Source organism: Cryptomeria japonica, chromosome 5 (genome assembly GCF_030272615.1).
Source record: "Cryptomeria japonica chromosome 5, Sugi_1.0, whole genome shotgun sequence".
Classification (NCBI taxonomy): domain Eukaryota; kingdom Viridiplantae; phylum Streptophyta; class Pinopsida; order Cupressales; family Cupressaceae; genus Cryptomeria; species Cryptomeria japonica.
Genome location: NC_081409.1, coordinates 612,877,437 through 612,900,692, shown reverse-complemented (window position 1 = coordinate 612,900,692; position 23,256 = coordinate 612,877,437). Strand labels below are relative to the sequence as shown.

The 23,256-nt window shown below is 39.0% G+C and overlaps 1 protein-coding gene across 2 annotated transcripts in view; it reads left to right on the top strand.

Annotated features, from left to right (window-relative positions):
* Positions 1–221: 221 nt before the first annotated feature.
* Positions 222–23,256, top strand: part of LOC131063749 (uncharacterized) — a 74,154-nt gene continuing 51,119 nt past the window's right edge. The window contains exons 1-2 of one of the 2 annotated variants that reach the window (XM_057997653.2): positions 222–367; positions 456–1,004. In XM_057997653.2, coding sequence (XP_057853636.1) covers positions 469–1,004 — 536 coding nt within the window. In that variant the 5' untranslated portion in view covers positions 222–367; positions 456–468. Of the gene's footprint in view, positions 1,005–23,256 lie in introns of both variants that reach the window. The other variant, XM_057997652.2, reaches the window with a different exon arrangement.

Below are 23,256 nucleotides of genomic sequence, written 5' to 3'. Positions count from 1 at the left end.
TACTTTACAAACCGCCCCCCCCCCCCCATATATATAATACGAAGACACACTTCGTGGAAGCCAGCTATGTACGTACCTACTTTTTACTCTTTAAAACCTATTTTACAATATATAATACGAAGACACACTTCGTGGAAGCCAGCTATGTACGTACCTACTTTTTACTCTTTAAAACCTACTTTACAAACCGCCCCCCCCCCCCCATATATATAATACGAAGACACACTTCGTGGAAGCCAGCTATGTACGTACCTACTTTTTTGCATCATTGATTTGGAAAATGACCTTTAGACGAACAAAGCGCCATCGAAGTTACTCTGAAAGCCGTCACCTTTGAAGCGTTCTGAAACTAAAGTTTTGCTCCACTGTAAGTGCAACTTTTTCTTTATCAAAACCCCAAGACAACAAATTTCAGTTTCATCAATATGTTTCTGAGTTGTTGTCAATCTGTGTAGAGTCGAACGAGCCATGCCGAGACTTACCAGGGCACGAAAAGACGCGCGGAAAGCCAAAGTAGACGCCTGGAAAGCGTACGAGACGAGCACCACTGGTAATAATATTAATAATGCTCCTCCTGCTTCGATTTGGGCTCCATGTGGCACAAGCTCTGACCTTGTATCGGCCGGAGGAGAAACGAGTGTTTCAACGGCGGGAGAAAGCAAACAGGAAAATGCAACTGAGAGTGATGCTTCTGCAGCGGTGCAGGATAAGATAGCCGAAAAGAGTACGGCTGAAATTGGCAAGGAGAGATCAGATGGAGGAGAAAGGGGGCCGGGAGAAAACAAATACCAAAAGGTAAATGAAAGGGACGACCGTTCGAGCTACGCTGGGAACAAGAATTTCAGACATTATTTTAATGGCAGAAATTCGAATGCATTGCAAAATTATAAAGAATATAATTCTAGACAAGGTGGGCAACATGGGTATTATGAAAATCTGAGGAGAGATCGCGAAGGATATAATGAAGGCAACATCAGACGTATCGATGCCCTTGGAAGAGCTTTGTAAGGGTTTTTCATTTGTAATTTTTCATTTCGTTTTGTTTTCAAAATCATTGGCTCTCATTTTATTCTGTATTTAGTGAAATGGTTTTATTAGACGGATGTGTGTATGGCTGTATCCCGAGACTTCTCCTTTCTCAATGATTTGGGCTTTCTTCGCCACGGGTGAGGGGTTTTCATTGCGTTTAATTCAACAAGCGATGACATTTGCTTGAGTGTTTGATGCCAAATTTTACTCAATTGGTCCCTGTTTCACGTCTCTTTTATTCGACATTGGGTTTTACTTTGGATATTAGTATGCTTTTCTGCGCAATTGAAACTGCCCTTCAGTTTGATTGTGTATCCTCCTGATTCTGGGGCTTCTGATTATCGTTTTTTTTTTGGTCGAGGTTACCTGTTGAAATCATGGAGCCCTAGCTCGGCTCTGGACTCTTCGATGTGCCAACAGATTTAACCATATTATCATAGCGCCTCATCAATGGGGAGTCCATTAGGTAGTAGGCTGCCTCAACACAGAGTGAGATTTGAACCTTGGTTTCTCTCGTTCGAAAGCATTCCATTACCGTTAATTGCTCAAATTTTGGTATGCTTTTGTTTTTAATTGCTTGGATACATTGTCTTTTCATCTAATGCCGGGTTTGGGGAAGCGTTAAATATGGTTTGAGGAAAGCCTGGGCCACATTCTTAGAAAAAGGAATCTGAAAGGTCCTCTACAGTTTCACAATGCTTGTTGTTCTATGCCCGGTCCATCATGCTTATGCAACTTGGTATATTCTCCAGCAGATGAGTACCTATTAAGCCCGGGCTACAAACTCAATATACATGGTAGCGACAATGTTAACAAAAAAATAAGTACAAGAGGATTAAAATTTCCTAAGAATCTTTAAAGCACAAAATTGAAATGGAGGACATAGAGGATTTTATTTTCAACTCAATACACCCCGGGCATGTAGTCTACAAATAACATCATTTAAGTAAAATTTTGATTTAGGCCAATAAGTTTAAAAAAATGAAGGTATGGCTAGATAGGTCTGTTGAATATCAATTCTTGTAAAAAAAAAATGGTTAATTTGAAACAAAGCAAAGAAAACTAAAATAGTGCACTTATCATGCGTAGATTCTGATGATGGATCCTGTTGGTGTGTGTTTTATCATTCACCGAACACAGAATAAAATGTCCAAAGACACTTTATCCTCTCTTGAAAAATCACCGCTTATGCTAGATTGCGAGAAGATCATATGGCGATTCCAAGGTTTCTTTTATCAGATCTTGACGCGTGGATAAGCTTAATGGGCGTTGTTGTGATATGTTGGTAATACACAAAGAGACTTACGCTTGGCTCGTTCAATTCACAATGAAGGTTTAGACAATGAAGCTCTATCATTTGGGACTTGGATTATGAAAAAAAACTGAAAAGGAGACAAGGGTTTAGAAGTTCTAATCTATTCCTAGGAATTCAAGAGACGGTATTGACTAGGTGAATTCAATAACCACACTTTGCTTTGCCTCACTCAAGACAACTACACAAAGTGAGTGCAATCTTCAAGGGATGTGCTTATGATCGAAAGTTAAGCATGCACAAAGGAAAGCTCAGACTAACTTTACACAATGAACAAAAATCATCTGTTCATCAAAAGTATGAGTGGAGATTCTTCACAAATCAATACTTATCAGATCTTGCATTCATCTAACATACATGAAATAAAATCTAAACTATTGTGTTGAGGAAATTGAAAACCTCGCCAATCATTCAGATAAAAGAGATTACAAGGCCTAGAAGCACACAAGTAATGTATTATCCAAAATGACCTCTCGCAACAATATTTCAAAAACCTCACTCTCCAAATGAGAGGAGGAAACCTTATATGGGCACACAAAAAGATTGAATGGCCGAGATTTAACAATGATCAAGGGGCTAGATTGAAAGATCAAAACCCTAATTAGGGTTTGCTACAACTTACTACTCCTCGACCAATGAGAAAATTACATTTGGAGATGCTTGTCCTTCTTGCTAAATATGAACCAATAATAAAAATAGAAGGTTGTTGCATTGTGAAGTGTGCCCTCTAGAAGCTTCTATGGATAAGTCAGGTTCATTGAACCTGGACATGTTGACTCGGTGATTGGTTGGAAGATGACGAGGTGCCACCTCAGCGTGTTGGATGTCTTCCCCAAATTCTCCAATTTGTGTGAAGGAATTGTCTAAGTATGGAAATTTGTTTCTTCTTGTCACCATCTGATTCTGATTTGGAGCTTGTCTTTAATTTTTTAGGAGATGAAAATCCTTCAAGAAGTTGCCTCGATTCCTTCCATAGGTCTGGTGTTATGGATGAAATTCCTCAAGAAGTATGAAATTATTTTCATCAAGTCCGAGGACTTTCTTTCTTGATGCCTTGAGATTCTTTCAAGTGCCTTGAATTTGGGGAAGAATCCCATTGTGAAGTATTTCTCATACTTAGCCAAATTTCGGCCATTTCTATGCTCGGACGAACCTTGCTTGTGGACTTGTCTTCAATTCTGAATTTGACTTTAAACTCCATTTGTGTTTTCTGCGATGATCCCGCCTCCGTTGTCATCCAGAACCTGCCAAAATTAAAGAAAATAAGTTAGAATCCTCATTTTGAACATGAATTTTGAAGGTTTGATGGCAGAGTGTGCTCTGATTTTGGTCCCTTTTACTCCAATTCCTCAACTCTTTTAGCCTTCAACAAGCTGTGAACACTTAGAAATTTCAGAAACCCTTGAAAACTCAATCTGATTTGAAGGTTTGGGAGTGAAAATTGTCTTTGATTAATCTGAAATTGAATAACTTAGTCCCAAAATTCGTGAAATGAATGTCAAAAAATCAGATTTGGATGACTAAGTTGTGAAAACCAAATCCATTTTCCATAAAAACTTCATCAAAGCTTGAAAAACCAGTATGAAAACCATGAGAATTTGTCTTGAAAAACATTGTCACCTTCAGAATCTAGACAAGAGAGAAGTAAGAAAGCACTGCTTGTCTCAGAAAATTTTGAATCTGCACATGAAATGTCTTTGAAATGCTCTTGAAAACCTTCGAAATCCTCTTGAAATCTGTATGAAAACTCTTAAAATCTTCTCCTCCTCTTGTGTCTTGCTCTTCCAAGTTCGAACTTTCACAATGAATGAAATGAATGAATGAGTGACCATTTGTATAAACCTTCAAGTGGTTAGGATTTTTTGCAATTGGAAACACAGCTGGTTATTCCAATCTTGAACTAGTTTTGTTTCTAAATTCATTGAACTCAATGAGAAAGTTGCCATTTTTTATTTCAGTTGAGTTCAGTCTTCTTGGGAAAGTTTTGATTTCGAATTGAGTCTAAGTTTAGTTCAATAAGAAAGTTTCTATTTTGAGTTTGAGTTCATGAATCGAACTCTATCCTTATCTCTCCTTCCAAATTTGAAACTTTCTAAAAACTTTTTTCTTTCCTTTAGTTCGAACTTAGGCAGATTTTCTTGACAGCAAGGCGGATTTTGTCAATCATTTCCATATAGCTGGCAGACTTTGTGAGAATCCTTTCCTTATGTTGGCGAGATTAATGAGTTTCTTTCCTCTCTTTGCTGATCAGATTTATCAATGTAGGGCGAGCTTTGGGGAATTCTTTCCCTCTCCACATACCAAGCGGACTTCATCAAAGTTGTGCACCTTATATCCAGACTTAGTCACACCTCATCCTCTCTTACATGGCGGAGTTCATCAAGGTTGTGCACCATATTCAATCAAGGGAAGACTTGATATGAGCTGTTCACCTCCTTTAGGCGGACTTGATGACAAGTCTTCCATCTTGTTGGTGTTTGTTTTATCATCTACCAAACATTAGGATAGGATACCCGAAGACATTCTATCCTCTCCTGAAAAATCACTACTGATTCCAAGGTCTATATATGCGAACAAGCGACTTTAGTGGAATAGCTTCTTGGGTAGTGTATGCTGAAAATCTCAAGGGGGACTTACGTTTAACAAGTATCTTGAACTGCTGGACTTAGATGGATTTGGCAATTTTAGGCTCTTCTCTTTTTTGGATTTTCGGGGATTTAGATGTTCAAAAGAAAGGAGAAAAGGATAGGGTTTAGGAAGGCTAATCTAATTCTACGAACTCTGGAGACGGTATCAGCTGGGTGCTCTCGGGAAACCAAACTTTGCTTCGCCACACTAGAGACAACTACACAAAGTAGGTGCAATCTTCGATGGGTTGTATTTACGATCGAGATGTTCGGATGCACAAAGGACGGGCTCAGACTAACTTTGCATGGTAGAATGGAAATCATCCATTTACCAAAAGTATGAGCGGAGATACACCATCAATTGACACTTATCAAATCCTTCATTCAAATTAACAACAATGAAAGTAAATCTATATTAACTTTAACTAGGTGTTGAGGAGATTGAAACCATGCAAATCATTCAAACAATAGTGATTACAAAGCAGCGCACATGCAATATATTATCTGGAAATGACCTTAAGCAACAATATATCGAAAACCTCACACTCTCCAAATGAGAGGAGGTAGCCTTATATAGTTTTTCGAAAATCAATGAATGGCCGAGATCGAACAGTGATCAAGGGCCAAGATTGATAACTACAAACCCTAATTAAGGTTTCCCCAAACACTATTAGTTCAAATGAATAAGAGGGTGACACGTGGCATAGCTGCTAATTTGACTGTGGTGAGTGTCCACTTTCCTTTTTCAGAGATTCGACGTATCTGGACACAATGAGCTTGACCTCCTCCATGGCGACACTTGGTGAACTGCCAATTTGGAAGTCGATGATGTCCACATCATCGGTACAGGTGGCGAGGATGCTCTCCCACTCAACGGCTTGGGCAAGGAAATTTTCATCGATGAAGAGAAAATTTGCAATTTTCGAGAAATTGCCTTTGTCAATTATCCCTGAATCCTTGAAGAAGCTAGACTGGATTCTGGCTCTTAGGTTTTTTGCCTGCAGATGCTTCTCCCTTATGCTTTCCTTCTTCCAGATCTCTGACGCCACATGGAATACCTTTCCCAGGATCTCTCTAACACTTTCCTCTGTCTCTGAGCACTTGGTCTCGGATTTCTTTAGAACTTCAATTCGAGTGACCAAGGCATAGTACCATGTGCTGAAGTCGTACCTGTCTCCGGTCTGTATGATTCCCGCATCCACTAGGCTTCTCTTCGACAAGCCTCGGATAACCTTCAGGTGTGGAAGTGTTTCATTCTGAATTTCATTCATATCCTCCCAATTGATGGCTAGATCTTGGATACGATTGATCAGGGAAAAGGCCGAGTCATGTGCCGATACCAAATTCTCTACTAGTGTGTCAGCACGCGCAGAAGCGTCTGAAATCCACTCCTTTGCTTGAGTGTATGAGCCCTTCATATCATCATAATCCTTCATCGATCCTTGCTGAAGAGGCTGTGGCGGAGTAACTAGGATCTCATGGTCAAGTGGTCTGGTAAGATGGAGAATGTACCTTCTCCATTGCTGGTTCTCCTCTTCGACCTTCTTCCTCTTTTCTTTTTCATGGGTTAGACTTGCCTTCAGAACACTGCAAGAGTCGTCAAAATACTGGACCTCTTGGTCCTGGGTGGGCTTACCCAGCTCTATGGTAGTGATCTTGTAATCATCTTGCAACGACATTGTCCCTAGTCTTTCCTTCTTTGGGCATCGCTATCTGGATTGTCCTAAACCCTGCATTGTCTCTCTGAATTAAGGAAAACTTTCTAGCGGGCTTGGGTGGTTTGGTTATAGTGGGCTCATTCACCCTCTCCAGAAATGCCGCAGTGACCTCTTCGGAACAGGCCCCCTTGGGGACCTTAGCCTTTATTCTTTCCCTTAGCCAATCCGAGACAGTTGATTGCTCGACAGTATTATGGTCAAATTCATCATTTGCCTCTCTTGGGTTTGCTGGTATGCCGTCCAAGAAGACTGTAGGTGTTTCCACTTGCTCTCTGTCTGGACTTTGGACAACTTCCTTCATTACTTCTTCAACTGAAGGAGAAGGCATTCTCTCTTCATCATCAACCATGCAGATGTTCATCTCTCGTTCTTTAACTGTATTCTGATCAGGTATGATAGAAGCGACACTTAGAATGGATTGGCCTTCGCTGGACTCCCTTCTTTCTCCTATGATCTTCTTCCCTGTGATTTTCACCGAGCTCCCCGCTAACTCCTTCCTCTTCCGAGACCCAACACTTTCTGGATTTCGGGCATCACCGGCAGAGGTACAAGGATCGATGGACAGCGTATCATCTACTCCCATTGATTCGTAGGTCAAGGTCACACCTTTGGCTTTTAACTGCCTTGTCTTTTCAGACGTCCACCACCTCAAATACTCAACCACCGACCTCATGAGGTCTGCTAGATCTGATTTCTCCCCCTCTGTCCAATCTATCAAAACTAGGGGTTTGTTTTTCATCTTTTCGAAGCCTGGCTGATGAAGCTCTAAGCTTTCTTCTACTTGATCAGCAACCTTGAATACCTTTGTTGCTCTCACCATGCTCAAAGGAATTCTCGACCAGAATCTCTTCCTGATCTCGAAGCTATCGGCTGCGTTAGCCCAATAATTTTCTAGGTCCAGTCTGTGCTCAAACGACGTTCCTTCGATCTTCTTTATCTTGTGGAATGGATCGAAATTCCTTCTTGTCTTGTATTGATAGAGGGGATACCAGGCTAGCTCCTTCTCAGCGGTCGCAGAAGCTTGGGATGACGGACACGTTTCGAGCCCATTGCCTATTGTAAGTGAGGACGTCCCTGCCTTCTTTTGCCTATCCCTTTGAATCAGTATATACTCCTCCAATTGTTTGACAACCTCGAGCAACACCACTCGGTTGGTAGGGTAAGCTGGAAGCTTGTATGGAGGCCCAGAGAATCCCTGGATTCAGAGGTAAGTGAACTTTGGGTATTGGATGTACCAACATCCAAACCGACTGATGAAGTCCATAGACTCTTGAGAGAGTCTCTGGTGCAGCCCGCTTTGCAATGTCCGAGTGATGTGCATAAGGAAAGTATCATTCACTCTTTTGTAATGGAATTTCTCTTCCATGTGGAGCTGAGGATAGCAATCATATACTGGAAACTGGTTCTCCTTGCTCCCTACTTCTCCTCTACAAGTGAGACCTCTGTACCTGTAGGTCCTGGCCAAGGAATAGAATAAGTAAGAACTCATGAAGAAAGTCCTATTTGTCTCTAGGTTCCTCAGCTGGCTGTCTAGGTTTTCGCTAATCATCCTGGCCCAGTCTATCATCTTTACCCCATTGATTATTTCATTAATGAAATAATACATCTAGGGTTCGAATGGAGCTCCCTGAGGGCTTCCTATTATCCTATTGAGCAGGACGATCATGTCTCCGACGTCTTCCTTGAAGTATGCTCGCACTAGGCTCTTCCTCTGAAGTTTGGAGGCACCCTTCCTTGGCTTGTCTAGCCAGGAATGGTAAAATATGGTGTCATATTCTTCCAGGTGGTCCTGATACAGACTGTCTGCTTCGTCCTTTGCCATATACACTGTGTTGTGATACTCTGGGATCCTGAAGGCCTCTCTGATGGCCTCATCACTAATGTTCGCTAGTATCCTTCCATCAGGTGCAACAATGTCCTTGCTGATGGGGTTGTAATGTTTGACACATTCGACTACTAGTTCATTGCATTGCATGGTGGGGAGGAAGCCAGCAGCATGCACAATACCGCTCTTCATCATCTTTCGTGCAATGGTGGTAGGCACGAGGTTGTCTAGACCAAACATTCGCTTCTTGAATTCCCTCAAATTGATGTGTCCGAGGTTGGTGTTGCTGACGTTCTTCCATTTTGAAGCCATCCTCGACTCTGGAGGAGCATCTTTATCCACCTAGAATTTCATAGTGTTTAGGACCTGCAGACGAACAATGAAAATTTTAAGTTAGAAAATATTTCGCAAAATTTTGAAAAAAATAATGGGGCTGCGAAATGGCTAAGTTTTGGACAATTTTCCATTTTTATTCTCATACTTAGCCATAAAAATCAAATTTTCACCTCAAAACCCTCAGTCTTGAGGCTGGTTGTGGTTACCACCAAGTGTTAAAACTTTCAAAAAACTTTCAAAAAAAGATTTTCTTTCCAAAAATTTTGAAAAAATATTTCTCAAGTTCTGGAAAATATCTAGAAAAAATCTATAAATCTGCATCATGAATTTGGTTTCACCTTCGAATGGGCAGAAGCAGGGCTAGGAATTCTCTCAAGAACACTCAGAAAATTCAGTAAAGGTTAAATAATCTTTTCCCATATTGGTTGCCTTCCAAAAATCTGCGAAACTTTGGTCAAAAGCTTATCCAACTTCCAGAAATGTCAAAAACTTTCTCCAGATGATCTTCGAACTGAAATAATTTACTAAGCTGTCCTTAGTAACTTTGAAATTGTTGGTGTAGAAATGAAGTCCGAAGTGAAGTATTTGTAAATAAAATTAACTCTTCAATTGGAAACCCTTAAAATCTTCCAACCCATACTTCTAATTTCATCTTCACTCTTTTTTGGAAAGTGTTGTCATGTTTCCAAGTTTGAAGAAAATATCTTCCAAAGGTTTCCAATTTGGTTTATAAGTTGAAATGTTTATTAATCTTCCAATATTCTTCTTTTGAAAACTTTCTATTTTGGATTCAGGTTCGAAAATATCCACTAATTCTCAAATATTCCTTTTAGAAACTTTCCGTTTTGGTCTCAGGCTCGAAATCCTTACCAATCTTCCAATATTTTCCCTTTCGAAAACTTTCTATTTTGGTCTTCAAGTTCAAAATCTCTGTGGATTTTTGTGACATCATGTTGATTTTGTTTGACTTTTCATGTGTAGGTGGACTTTTGAAAACTTACCTTCATCTTTTTCAAGTTTTGGCGGACTTTGCCTACCTCTCCAAGGTATGGTGGAGTTTAGAGGGCCTTCCCATGTGGTATGGCAGACTTTGGAGGCTCTCCCTACCTTGGGCGGACTTTGGAGACCTCTCCTCATAGCCCTCCTAACCTATGGCGGTCTTTGGAGACCTCTCCTCATGGCCCTTCTGTATCGTGGTGGAGTTTGAACCTGCAACAATACTTTAAAACCCTTGTTAGCCAGACTTAGAAGAATTTTCAGAGGAATTTCAAAATTTCACAGTTTAATCAAATTTAACTGGATTAACTTAAAATTTGAAATCCATGCCTAGGTGGATCATCTGAGGCATCACGCCCCTTAAAATGTAGGGATTTGGCTTTTTAGGTCGAAACTTGGAAATTTTGGATCCCGGTCGAGGCAAGTCAATGGCAGCCGTGTAGACCCTGAGTACCCATTCTGAAAAAGCCAAAAAGCGGACTTTCTAAAAATAGAAAGAAAACTTTCTAAAAATAGCCATACCAAGGATTGGGCTAGAAATGCCAAAAACGAAACTGCCTAAAAAATAGGAAAAAGCAAAAAAAGCAAACTTTCTAAAAATAGAAAGTTGTTCAAATTCGTCCAAATCGATTGCGATCTTCGTCCTTTGGCGTCCCTAAGTGCTTTGAAGGTGTTTGTACTCTGGAATCACATGATTTGCAAAAACTAACTTTCAACCGTTAGGGCTTGAAATGTTCGAAACTGAACAAGGCTTGGTAAAACTGGAGCGAAAGGTCATGGGCGCTAACAAAAACCCTAGAAAGCAGGAAAAGAGAGAGTCCCCATTTGCAATGGGGCGATGTGTGAAAAAAGGTCACAACACATCTTATCAAGCAATGAGGGCGGACTTGGAAGAACCTCTTCTCCATCTACATGGTAGACTTGGCAAGAGTCTTTCACTTCTCTTCAAAGCCTTCTACTATTGCTAGGCGGACTTTATCAAACCTTTGCACCTCTTACTTGCCATGTTCTTAACCTCTAGGCGGACTTGATCAATCTTTTGCACCATGTTCGATCCTCTTCAAGGCGGACTTCGTAAGGCACATTCTTCATGGAGGGCGGACTTTATTGAAGTCATGCACCTCAGTTTGTTGTGTTGGGCAGACTTCCTTAACTTGTTGCACTTTCTTCATCTCATGCACTTACCACATGGAGGGTGGACTTGGTCATGTCTTTGCACTTGTGCATACTTCTTCAAGGCGGGGTTCATTAGCTTCATTCCCTCTTCACGTGCTTCAAGTTAGACTTAGTCATGTCTTTGCACTTGCCACATGGCGGACTTCATGAGATCTGTGCACCACATCCCATCAAAGGGCGGAGTTCATTGCACTTATGCACCGCAACATGGCGGAGTTCATCAAAATTGTGTACCATGGGTAGGCGGACTTAGAAGAATTCATTCCATGTGATTTTGAAGTGCATCTTATGAGAACGGGATTCAAAACCTTCATAACTTATGCATTTCAACTCGGATCATCTTGAAATTTGGAAATCATACTCCACTTTACCCCTGAAATCCTCTGGATCCCTAAAATCTAGGAACTTAGCTTTTTCAGACAAAACTTGAATTTTGGAGGATTTTGTCGATCATTTTTAGTATAACTTAGGGCCAATAGTGCAAACCCTAGATCCCCTTTCCAAAAATAGAAAAAGCAAGCATCCCTTAAAATAGGAAAAACTTTCTAAAAATAGCCACTTCGGGGATCGTGCTTAAAATGCCAAAAACAAAACTTCCTAAAAAATAGGAAAAAGCAAAAAGCAAAACTTTCCAAAAATAGAAAGTTGTCCAATTGACCCAAATCAATTGCAATCTTCGTCCTTTGGACTTTCTAGGCAGTTTGAGGACGTCTAGACTCTGTTTTGACCATGGTTTGCACAACCTGACTTATGACTTCCAAAACTCGAACCTTTCAAAATTGACAAAATTGGGCGTCGAGAAGGTTGCTAGGCTCTAACAAAAACCCTAGAAAGTAGGAAACAAGGAGGGTCCCCATTTGCAATGGGGCGATGTGTGAAAAAGGTCACAACAGATCCCAACATTGATACAAAATCTCGTACAGAATTTAAAAAAAATCTTTTTACCCGTAAAACTCTTTTTGGTTCTTTTTTTACAATTGAATGCACTTGTTTTTTTTTTCATTGTGGTTGGTCTTTAGGGTTATGGGATGCCTTAGTGCACCGATCAGAATTGGACTTGGTTCACACTATAGCAGATAGTCCTTACAATTTTTTTTTGATATACATGGATTTTAGTGTCAAATTTGGGCTTTTTACAATAAACAAGATCACCAGGTTCGATAAGATTACTTAATCTTTGGCATGATCTTGGAAGAATGATTATTTTAATTACCAATTGATTGTAGGGTCAACCTTGAGCAATTGTTTCTTGAAAACAATTTTGACCATATTATCCAAAATTATTTTAAAGTAAAAACAACTACCTAATCTATAGCAGATTAGAGATAATTAAAGAGAAATATATAATGATTTTGAGAATCTAAAATAAGCTAATGATTGCTATGAATAATGAAACTATCTCTACACACCTTTGCCTTGTAATTATTCTCATAATTGCTTTTTGCAAGAAGTTTGCTTAAAATTTCTTGGGCTTTTTATGCATTAATAGTTCACCTGGTGGCATGTGATTATATTTTGCTACTTATTTTATGCTCCCAAGATAATTTGTTAATTGTTCACTTGTTAAATTCTTGTTGTAGATACCTATATTTGTTGCCCAGTCATTTGCAACTCAACTTTCGACACTAACACTACCTACATATCTCAGTTTTCGTTCCAGTATAGTTAGATTAAATCCTTCCATGTTGTTTTCTTGATTCTTCTGAATTCCATTTATTCCATTGCTCTAGATTTTTTTTTCAGAGCATTTACTTTTCTCAATTCAACCCAATTTCATACATAAGGATATCTTATGTTTGTACTTCGAATGAATTGAATTGTTGTCCGTTTTTTTGGTATACAACACTTACTGAGGCTTTCTTTGCTAATGTTTGAGTGGGCCTTTAATCTTAAATTGTTAACAATCTTGATACTGGTTTAGGTAAAATAGAAATTTAAGTTTGGGTACATTTTGGGTTTTTTCATAATATATACATATTTATAACCCAATAAGAAAAATAGACATATTTTTTAATATTTCATAGAGTAGTATTTTTGAACTTGATACAATATTAATAAAATCAATATTATATTATAATATTAAATAATTTTTTTATGTTAATAAATAAATAACTAAATAAAATTTCTATTTTCCCATTGTTATCTTCACATATCAACCATGGTGTATAAATCTAAGTTACACCAATTTTTTGGGATGGGGACATGTTGTGACCTTTTCACACATCACCCCATTGCTAACGGGGACCCCCTCTTTTGCCAGCTTCCTGCATTGTTAGGTTAGGGTTTTGGCTGCTTAGTGGGCAATTTTGCGTTTCCCGTGCCCGAGTCTCAAAGTTTTGATCATGCCTAGTGCCCTCTAGGGTTTTTTGAATTGTTAGGATCAAATTGCAAAAGTTGATATTTTAATGATCCTAAATTTTGCTAAGTGTTTGACCTATTGAGCGTAAACGTGTTTTTAAACACGCGCATCAATGATTTTAAAGTGCCAAGGTATTCACAGACTTTTTGGAGTTGTTTTCTTGCTTCCAAGGTAATATTTATGTTGGTTTCGCACTTTATTCCAATATTTTCCTAGCGTTTCGCTCATATTTTTGGAAAATTAGTCTAAGTCCAGTTAAATTTAATGTTTCTAAGTGATCTTGAGTGGTTAAAATGATAAAATCCTAAGGGAAATTCATATTCCAAGGGTTAAAGGGTCAAAATCCATGCTAGAGGTGTTTTTTCCCTCACATTCCAGACTACCCAACCCATTCCCCCACTCAAAATCCATACTACACATGGGTTTCCCCTGGAATCCATACTGGCTACTAATTTCCCCCACTGTTTATTCAGACTGCCATCGAATTTCCCCTGGAAGTGCTAAAATTTGGCTAAGTGTCAGGATTTATCCAGACTGCCATCGATTTTCCACCATGAGTGCGGATTGAAGTGCGGACTAAAATGCAGACAACGTTAAGGATGATTCCATGCCTGGGTCGATTTTCCACCAGGATTTTTGTGACGACTAAGTGAGGATTTTTGTCCAGATTTTTATCCAGATAGAGGTCGATTTTCCCTAAGTATTTTTGTAAGGATTTTTATCCAGACAGGGATCAATTTTCCACTGGGAACATTATGAAGAGTTTTGAGTCCGGATTTTCATCCAGACTAAGGTCGAATTTCCACCAGGGAGGTATTTTTCCAAGCTAAGTGAGTTTTGAGTGTGGATTTTTGTCCAGACACATATCGAATTTCCCCTGAGGGATGATTTCTTGCAAATTGAGTGCATTGTTGTCTGGATTTTTGTCCAAACTCACATCGAATTTCCCCTGGGAGGGTTTTTATGTGCATTTTGATGAAATTGAGCAAGGATTTTTGTCCAAGCATGGGTCGAATTTCCCTTATGGGGTAAGTTTTGACACTTAAGTGTTTTTTTAAAGGAATATTTCAATCCCAACTGATAGTGATTTTCCCCTGGAGGCTTTATTTTGGATTTAAATTGAAATATTTTAATAAATAAGCCCCATTTTAATTGTTTTTAAATAATTATTAATGATTATTTAAAATTTAAAAGCAAAATTTAATAACTTGCAATAATCATTAAATGTTTGAACCTTCTAGAAGAAAGTTAGGGTTTCACCAAGCAAGTATTTATACAAGTGTTTTATCCCACATTGCTTGTGTGGTGAAAGTGAGAGGTGAAAGCAAGCATATGAGAGGAACTTCAGCATTATTTTATTATTATTTCTGCCAGGGGTCTCCATGAAAGCGATTTTTCTCCAAGTTGGGCGAATTTTTAGCAAGGCATTTTTGTGAAGTGTGGGATTGAGGATTTATTTTCCTCCATTTTTTCCAGCTTGCTGATCTATCCTCCTTGGCTGCCATTAAAAACCAGTTTCAAATTTTCGATTTTGCTAAATTTGGCGATTTTTTCCAAATTTGGCATTTTTTGGTGAAAGTTGGCAAATTCATGTTTGGAGACTTGGGCGATTTTTCCTCCACCATTTTTGCTTGCTGTTCAGACCTTCATTGCTGTTGATTGCTGCCATTAACAACATTTTTCAGAATTCTGAAAATTTCGATTTTTTGCTAAGGAAGGCAATTTTTTGTTTTTGGGGTATCCAATCCCAACTTGGGCGATTTTTTCTAGGTTGCTGTCATCCTTGCTGTTGCAGATCAAGGCTGCCATTGGCATCAATTTTCAGATTTTAAGTTCAGCGCTAGACTTGGGAAAATTTCGATTTTGCTTGGGAGGTGTTTTGGTGCCACATATTGATGTTTTTTGTGCATTCTTGTTGGCTGCCATCATTTCTAGCCTGCTGATTCGCTTCAGATCTGAGGTTTGCTTCAGATTTTGACCTCCATTAATGGCTGCCATTAATTTTCAGACTTAAGTTTTTATTGCCCAGCCAATTCCAACTTAAACATTTAGCATTTGGAGGTGTTTTATGGAGTTTTCTGTGTATTTTTTAGACCATTTTATCGCTGTTGCAGGTCTAAAACTCCATTGTTAGGCGGTTGTCCTCAGAAATTTTCATTTCCAGCCACCTAACTAGTTTTGGCGAATTTGCTTGGGGCTGTTTCTTTAGCCATTTTTCATCATTTTTAGGGATTTAAACCACTTTGTAAGGTGCTGGTAAGTCTGAAGTATCCGATTTTCAGACTTGTCCTCAGAAAACTAAATTTTACCAGCCATACTTACATTCTAGAAAATGATTGTTTTCATCAATAAAATTGATTTTTATTGATTTTATGCACATTTTGAAGATTACAACATGTTTTGAAAGTTTGATTTTCAGGTTGTCTTCAGAATTTTGACCTCCATTGTTGACTACGGAAGGTGTCTTCAGACATTCATTGTGTGAAAACACAACCTTTCACATCTCTCCTTAGTCATCACTTATCTGGTATACTCCTTTGCATTTTTGCTTGCATATTTTCTAAGCATAAGGAGGTATCCAATGAATTTTATGGAAGGCTACCATGCCTTAGTGTTGTCACACTTTGAACTTAATTGCTAAAATTTACCAAGTGTATGGATTATTTTCCTGACTCCATGCTCTAACTAGATAAATCTTTAAAAAGTCAGGAATTTTATTACAAGTATTATTTATTTTCCTTAGTCTAACTTCGAGCTTCGTACAGGTGCGATGTCAAAGTCAGGATACAAGGAAAGAAAAGAACTATTGAAGACGTTGGAGACTGGATTTTATCCAGAATTTAAGATTTCATCCAGATGGAAGGAGATCACAGATACAAACATGCATTTCCTAGACTTCGACCAGATGCAGCGTCGGATGTTCGGAGTTAGAGATCAAGTTCCTTCCCCAACATATGCGAATATTATGAAGAGTGGCATTTTCCATGCCGCTGGATTTCCACATTCAATACAATGCAGTGAGTTGATCCTGGAGTGTGCACGATGTTACGATCCACTCACAAGAATGACCAGGAGTCCCAAGGGTGTTGTCATCGCCTACCTTGTTGAGGATGCCATTGCTGAGGTGTTTGGAATTCCATGCGGAATAGACATGAAGGATGTGACCAAGGAGGATTATGCAGACAAATACACCAAGAAGATGGGTGTATGCAAGAGTTTAATTAACAAAGAGTGGATGATTGAGCCTAGGCCTCATCATTCCAAGGCTCCCAAGACACTTATGTGCATAGATTTTAAGGAGGAATATAGTGATTTGATATTCCTACTCAACAGAGTGATGGGGATGCCACAGGGAGCAATATTTGATGGATGGATGCTCTACTTCATTCAGGATTGTCTGAGAGGGACACTAGTGAATTGGTCCAAGATTATAAGTGACAACCTGGATTTCCAGCTGAGGAATGTAGAGCGGTCCAAGTCATTCGCTATGACTTCTTACCTGGTGTACCTGCTTGCACGATTTGTTTCATACAAAGGATTAATATGCAAGGGTGAAGTCGGGAATGGACAAGGACAGTTCAAGAGTTATGAGTGCTACCCCTAGCTGAGCATGCATAGAATTGAAGATTACAAAAGAGTGAATGATGCATTCACTATGTACATCACACGGATGCTGCAGGGCGGAATGCACAGAAGATTGTCCAAGGAGGCAACAGAGTTGATAGAGAAATATGGATCGTGGTACATACAGTTTCCCACTTTCACATACCTGAGGATTCATGGGTTTCAATCTAAACCCTACAAACTTCCTAGGTATCCTACCGACAAAATGATATTGTTGGAAGTGGTGAGACAACTTCTAGAGTTTGATGTTATCCAGAGAGAGAAGCACAGGACAGGCATGACATTCCCTATTTCAGTTGGGAAGACGTCAGAGGTTTGCCAATCCGCCATAGTTGCCAACATTGCAGGTGAGGAGCTTGCATTCTACAGATTTGCTACATACAAGAAGAGAGAAAGATTCGATCCAGACAAGAAGGTGGGAAGGATCAGAGGAGAGAATTTCACTCATAAGATTGACATAGAAGATTATTGGGCTAACCTGATGGACGAGCAAGCAGTGAAGAGAAGAATGTGGTTTAGAATGTCAGTAGATTTCATGAGGAAGTGTGGACTTTTCCTCATTCCTGATCAGGTATTAGATGATAGAGATCATACACACCCACATTATGAGAATGAAATGAAGAAGGCAATCCTATTGCCAAATTGGTCAGAGTCAGAAGAGATTGACCTGGACGCATTGATGAGAGAGGTCTTAAATTTCTCCCGCACATGGGTGGATATACAGATGAACAGATTAGTTGACATGGGTGTTCCCTTCACTTATGAAAGGATGAAGCCGGAAGAGTTTACTTCCGAGGATGATTAGAGGACTGTCAGTGATGTCAGGATTCATGCAGACGAAGAGAGTCAAGCTCCCAAGAGAAGGAAGAACACGCCCGGAGAAGTCAAGGCCAGAGGGAAGAAGATTGAGGAGGTGAAGAAGAAACAAAAGACTATCATTCCTTCACCCCCTCCTAGTGTCTCTTCAATCGAAGTGATTGAAGTAACAGAAAAGAATAAGGAGACTCAACAGTGTTCCAACACAGTGATACTACCAGAGAATACTCAGGAATTTCATGCCACAGCGACATCTGCACCTCCTGAGGAGAATGATGACCAACCGGGATCCCCTACTATTCTTTTGGAAGTTAGTTTGGGAAATGAGGTATATGATTGGACCAGGAATAATCCTGATGATAATGATGATGTTATCTCGGCATTGAAAGGACTTGATCGAGAAATATGTCTCGATGATGGTATGGAGATGGCTGCTATTCCTGAATGGTTGATGAGAAGTATGGAAAAAAGTAAACAAATGATAGAGGTACAACCTATTCATGATATTGATGACTACCTAGCTAGGAGTGCTAAGGAGAAGGAGCCCAAGAGAGCGGAGATTTTATCACACATAGCTAGAGATGAGACAGGAATGCGGATTGCGCAGATTGTTGTTCCTATTTCAGGCATGACAGCGGACACTGCTACTCCTATGGATTTCTAGATCACTTCAGTTGCCCTTGGTCGTACATCCAGTAAACAGGAATTTCAGGAGATTGGTAACAACCTCCAAGCAATAAATGCAAGGTTAGACAAAGCGATTGAAGAGAATGAAAGGTACAGAGAAGAAAATATTAGACTCAAAGAGTATATTGCAGGGACAAGGCGTGAGGATCCCACCCTTATTTCCCCTATTGTAGTTGACTATGGAATACATTCACACTGCAAGGTAGCGAGAGTTACACTTTCGAAGGTGGAAAAGTGGATTGAAAGCACAAAAAAGCAGGCAGATGATTTCCTTACTCAGTTTGTCCATGCATATGATAAGACAACAACGCTCGTATTCAGAATCTAGTATTTGGAGGGAGTTTGGGAAGAATACCGGCCTATTCAAGACAAGACTATTCCACGCCTCCTGGCATTGAAGAAGGTTCCTAATTCCACCTTGGTCAGCGAGAACATTGTGCACAGTGGAGACAGATATGATTTCCATGGCTGGTATTGTGCATTAGCTTTGAAGAAATCAGCTTATGAGAACGCCCAATCGAGTTGTATGGAGATGGAAGGATTAATTCAGGACATTCAGATGAAGATCCTTGCCTCGATTGAGGAATTATTGGGTATTGATGTTAGTGATGCTAGTGGTTTACACTTAACCGAATTAAGAGACAAGATGAAATTTATGTATTTTTGCTAGTTAGACTCTTTGCAGAAGAGTCAGATTGATTACTTGGTCTCTTTGTTGATTCATGTTCATAATTCGTAGAAGCTTATGGCAGAATGGGAGAACACTTTGAATGCTTGCTTGGATTCATTGGACGTGATTGATTTACAGTAGGATACCTTGCCTAGCATTTCCATGGAGGAGTTAGATTCAGTATTGGCTAGATTCTTGGAGTATGCTAGGAGAGAGAGAGATGCAGGGAGGAATCTTCTAGAAGATTCCCTATATGATGACTAGGTATCTTTTCATTGGGCCATATGTTGGTGGCACCATTTTTGATGTAACCCTAATTAGGGCAATTCTAGGGTTTTGTTGGCATGATCTTGGCCGTTGATCTTAGATCAATCTTGGCCATCCATTTTTGTAAGAGACTCTATATATGCCTCCTTGTCTCTCATTTGTAAGAGAGAGTTTTTGTAAAATTGTTGGTATATGCTGCAGCTATTTGAATCCTAATCATTGTTCAATTGTTGGTGATTTTGCTCTTCAAGTGTTGTATTTGCATTCATGGTTCTCAATTCCTCCAAGTTAGATTAGAATTTATTTTCATGTATGTTAGATTGAGTGGAAGATTTGTTGAGTTTATTTGTGTGGAATCCTTAATCCATACCACTAGCCTCTTGCCGCTGGTAAGTGCACCTTGTGTGGTCAACTGGAATTCGAGTAAGCATAACTTCAACTATTACGCGTTCGTTGACAAGCATCAACTTGGATGGTGTCAACGTTTGATGGTTATAGCCTGAAAAACTTTAAGTATACCTTAGAAGATTGCACTAAGCTTGTGTCAATACCTGATTGTGAGACCTTGCCTGGTTTGATTCCACTAGATCCATTCATCATTTCCTACATTCTTAGGTTTAGAATAGATTTCCTGAACCCTATTCTTTTTCCCCCTTTTTTAGTGAGAAGTAAATCTAGAGCCATATTGATAAATCTTAAGTTGTCAGCACACCTATTCCGCATCATTCATGATAATCCAAACATTTGCGTAAGCCCCCAAGTGAAACACAACAATTCACATCAACCACTGAACTTACCCACTCGTCAAGACCTGACATGTAGAAACCTTGGAATCATTTTAGTTGATCTCATTCTTAGCATCTGAGGTGATTTTGTTCAAGAGAGGGTAAATTACTTTGGTAATTTATTCTGTATTGTTATGTGCATAAAAAACACATCAACAGGACGGTAGGGGATGGAGGTACATGTTTCCAAGACATTTCTTTTGGAAGGCTATTTTTTAGGGGACATTAGGGGATGGTTATGGAATTTAAAATTAAGGAAATTTCAAATATTCATATGATTACACTAATAAGGCATTCGTCATATTCTTTATATAAGCTTAATACATAATATTAGACTTGAACTGAGATTTCATATGATAGTGAACAATCAAGTTAATAAAATTCAATTCCTTCCATTCTCAAAGTGCATATATGCTACATAAAAATTACAATAAAATGCTCAAAGGTTGTGAATTTCAACTACAAGATGACTAAAACATAGAAAATATGTTGTTGTCTCTAATTGGTATTTGGTAACTGTTGATGTGTTTTTTATGCACATGCGAACACAAAATAAAATACCAAAAAAGTATCTTATCCTCTCTTGAACAAAATCTCTCAATGCTGAAGATTAGCTTAAGGATCACTTGAGAAGACTCCAAGATTCATGAATGTAGGGTCACTACGTGTGGATAAGCTCATTGGTTTGATGTGATTATGTTGGAATCACAAGGGGACTTACATTCGAATGCCTGAATGCTTGATTCGCTGGAACTTGATCATTTGATATTTCAATCTTGTGATGCTTTTTGTCCTAGACTAACTCGAGTTTGAAAAAATGACAAAAGGTGAAGGGTTAAGAGAGTCTATTCTAATCCTAAGAATGTAGGAATATATATGAATGACTATATGGAATCCTACCGAGTGAGGTCTCACCATCAACTTGAACAATTTGACACAAGCTCAGTGCAATCTTCTAAGAACGTTTCAAAGATGTTCGAATCAATACCATCAAACATTGATCACCGTTCAAGTTAATGCATAAGCAATGAGTGTAGAACGATTCGAAGTTAAGCTCATATCATTCCAGTTGACCACACAAGACGCACTTACAAGCAGCAAGAGGCTAGTGGTATGGATAAGGCGGATACCACATGAATACATTCAACAACTTCTTCCATTCAATCTAATCAACATGAAAATAAATTGAGAAGTAGAATCATGAGGCTTGTTGAAATAACAAATTTCACCATAACTTCAATGAAAAGAGTATCTCATTTACAAGTCATACCAACAATTCTTCCTTCTCTTAATCTACTCTAATTGCTATTCTATTCACTCCTATTACTAATTATTAGCTATTCTTCAACTATTCACTATTAACCTTTACAAATGAAGATTCTGAGCTTTTATAGAGAGCTCATTTACAAAGAACAGCCAAGATTGAATTTCTATCAATGGCCAAGATCTTACAATGGAAACCCTAATTAGGGTTTGTTACAACAAACTCAATTCGGCCAATGAAATGATTACAACATTTTGGCATGACCAATAGATGACAAGGGTAGGTGCCTCGGAGTTTGTGCCATCACTGGTGAATTAGGTTCATTGAATTAACACATGTTGAGGTAGACCTTCCTTGACTGGTAGAGATAATGATTGGGACACGACCTTCAACTTGCACTTTGTAAGATTGATGGATCATCATGAAGAAATATCTCTTGACTCAACATTATCTAGCTTCAATGATGACGACGATGATCTTCTAACTTTGATTAACTCTTCTGAAACTGTCATCTCGAATGCCTTGATCATGGAAGTGTAAGGTATAAATCTTAGTTTTGAAGTATTGATGAACTTCTGATGTCACCACTGTCTCTCTTCTTTGGAGTTCCTTCTCCTGTGACTCCCTTCATGTCGTTGATGTTGTAGATCATGTCTTCGTGCAAGTGAATGCCTCTTGTGTGATCTCCTTATTTCTTTCTCCATCTCCTGCAAAACAAACAAGCGGGTATCAAATACACGATAAATAGGTTTAACAAGAGCATATAAAGAGAATTATTCCTCTTGAAGGGACTCTTGAAGTTGTTTTTCGCTCTTAAAGAGGAACTCTTTGAAGTTTACTGCACCCTTGATGTTCATTAAGTTGCCCTTGTCTTTGAAGTCACACAATTCATTGAGATCATGAAGTTGTTAATGTAGATCAAATCATAAGGTTTTACATGAAATTCGCTCTTGATTCATGAAGTTGATATTCGCTCATGAAGCTTTTGAAGATGAAGATCGCTCTAGTTGGTGTGCCCATGAAGTTGTTTCTCTCATCTTGCTCATCAGGTTTGTCATTCCCTTCCAACTCATGAGGTTCGCTCATGATTTCTAACTCATGAAGTTCGTTTGTGTGAAGCTTGTTTTTGTGAAATTCATTCCAAATCCTTAGGTTATGAAGTGTACTTGTTATGAACTTAGCTCTAAATCTCCCAAACATGAAGCTCGCTTCAAATTGTTAACTCATGAAGTTGACATTCATTTTACCAACTCGTGAAATTCATTCATCTCATATTTGCTTCATTTCCAATTTTCATTCATGAATGCTTGAAGGCAAAATTTGCTCCGAATCCCCAACTTATGAAGTTCGCTTCAAAAGCTCAACTCATGAAGTGTATTTTGTATGAAGTTCGCTCCATTTAATTGATTCATAAAGTACACTTGTTATGAACTTCGCTCCAACTCTCCCAAACTTGAAGTTCGCTCCAAATTGGCAACTCATGAAGTTGCAAATTCGCTCCAAATCTTGAACTCATGAAGTAGGAGATTTACTTCAAAACAGCAAGTCATGAAGTTGTAACATCTCATCCCAAGGGTTGTACTCATGATGTCTTATATCCATTGCCTTGTTTGCTGAGTTTGCTTGTCTTCTCCAAACATAAAATTCACTCCAAACTGTTCAAACCTGAAGTTTGCTCCAAAACAGTCAAACTTGAAGTTCAACTTCGCTCCACTTCTTCAATTCATGAAGTAAGAACTTTGCTCCACTCCTTCAATTCATGAAG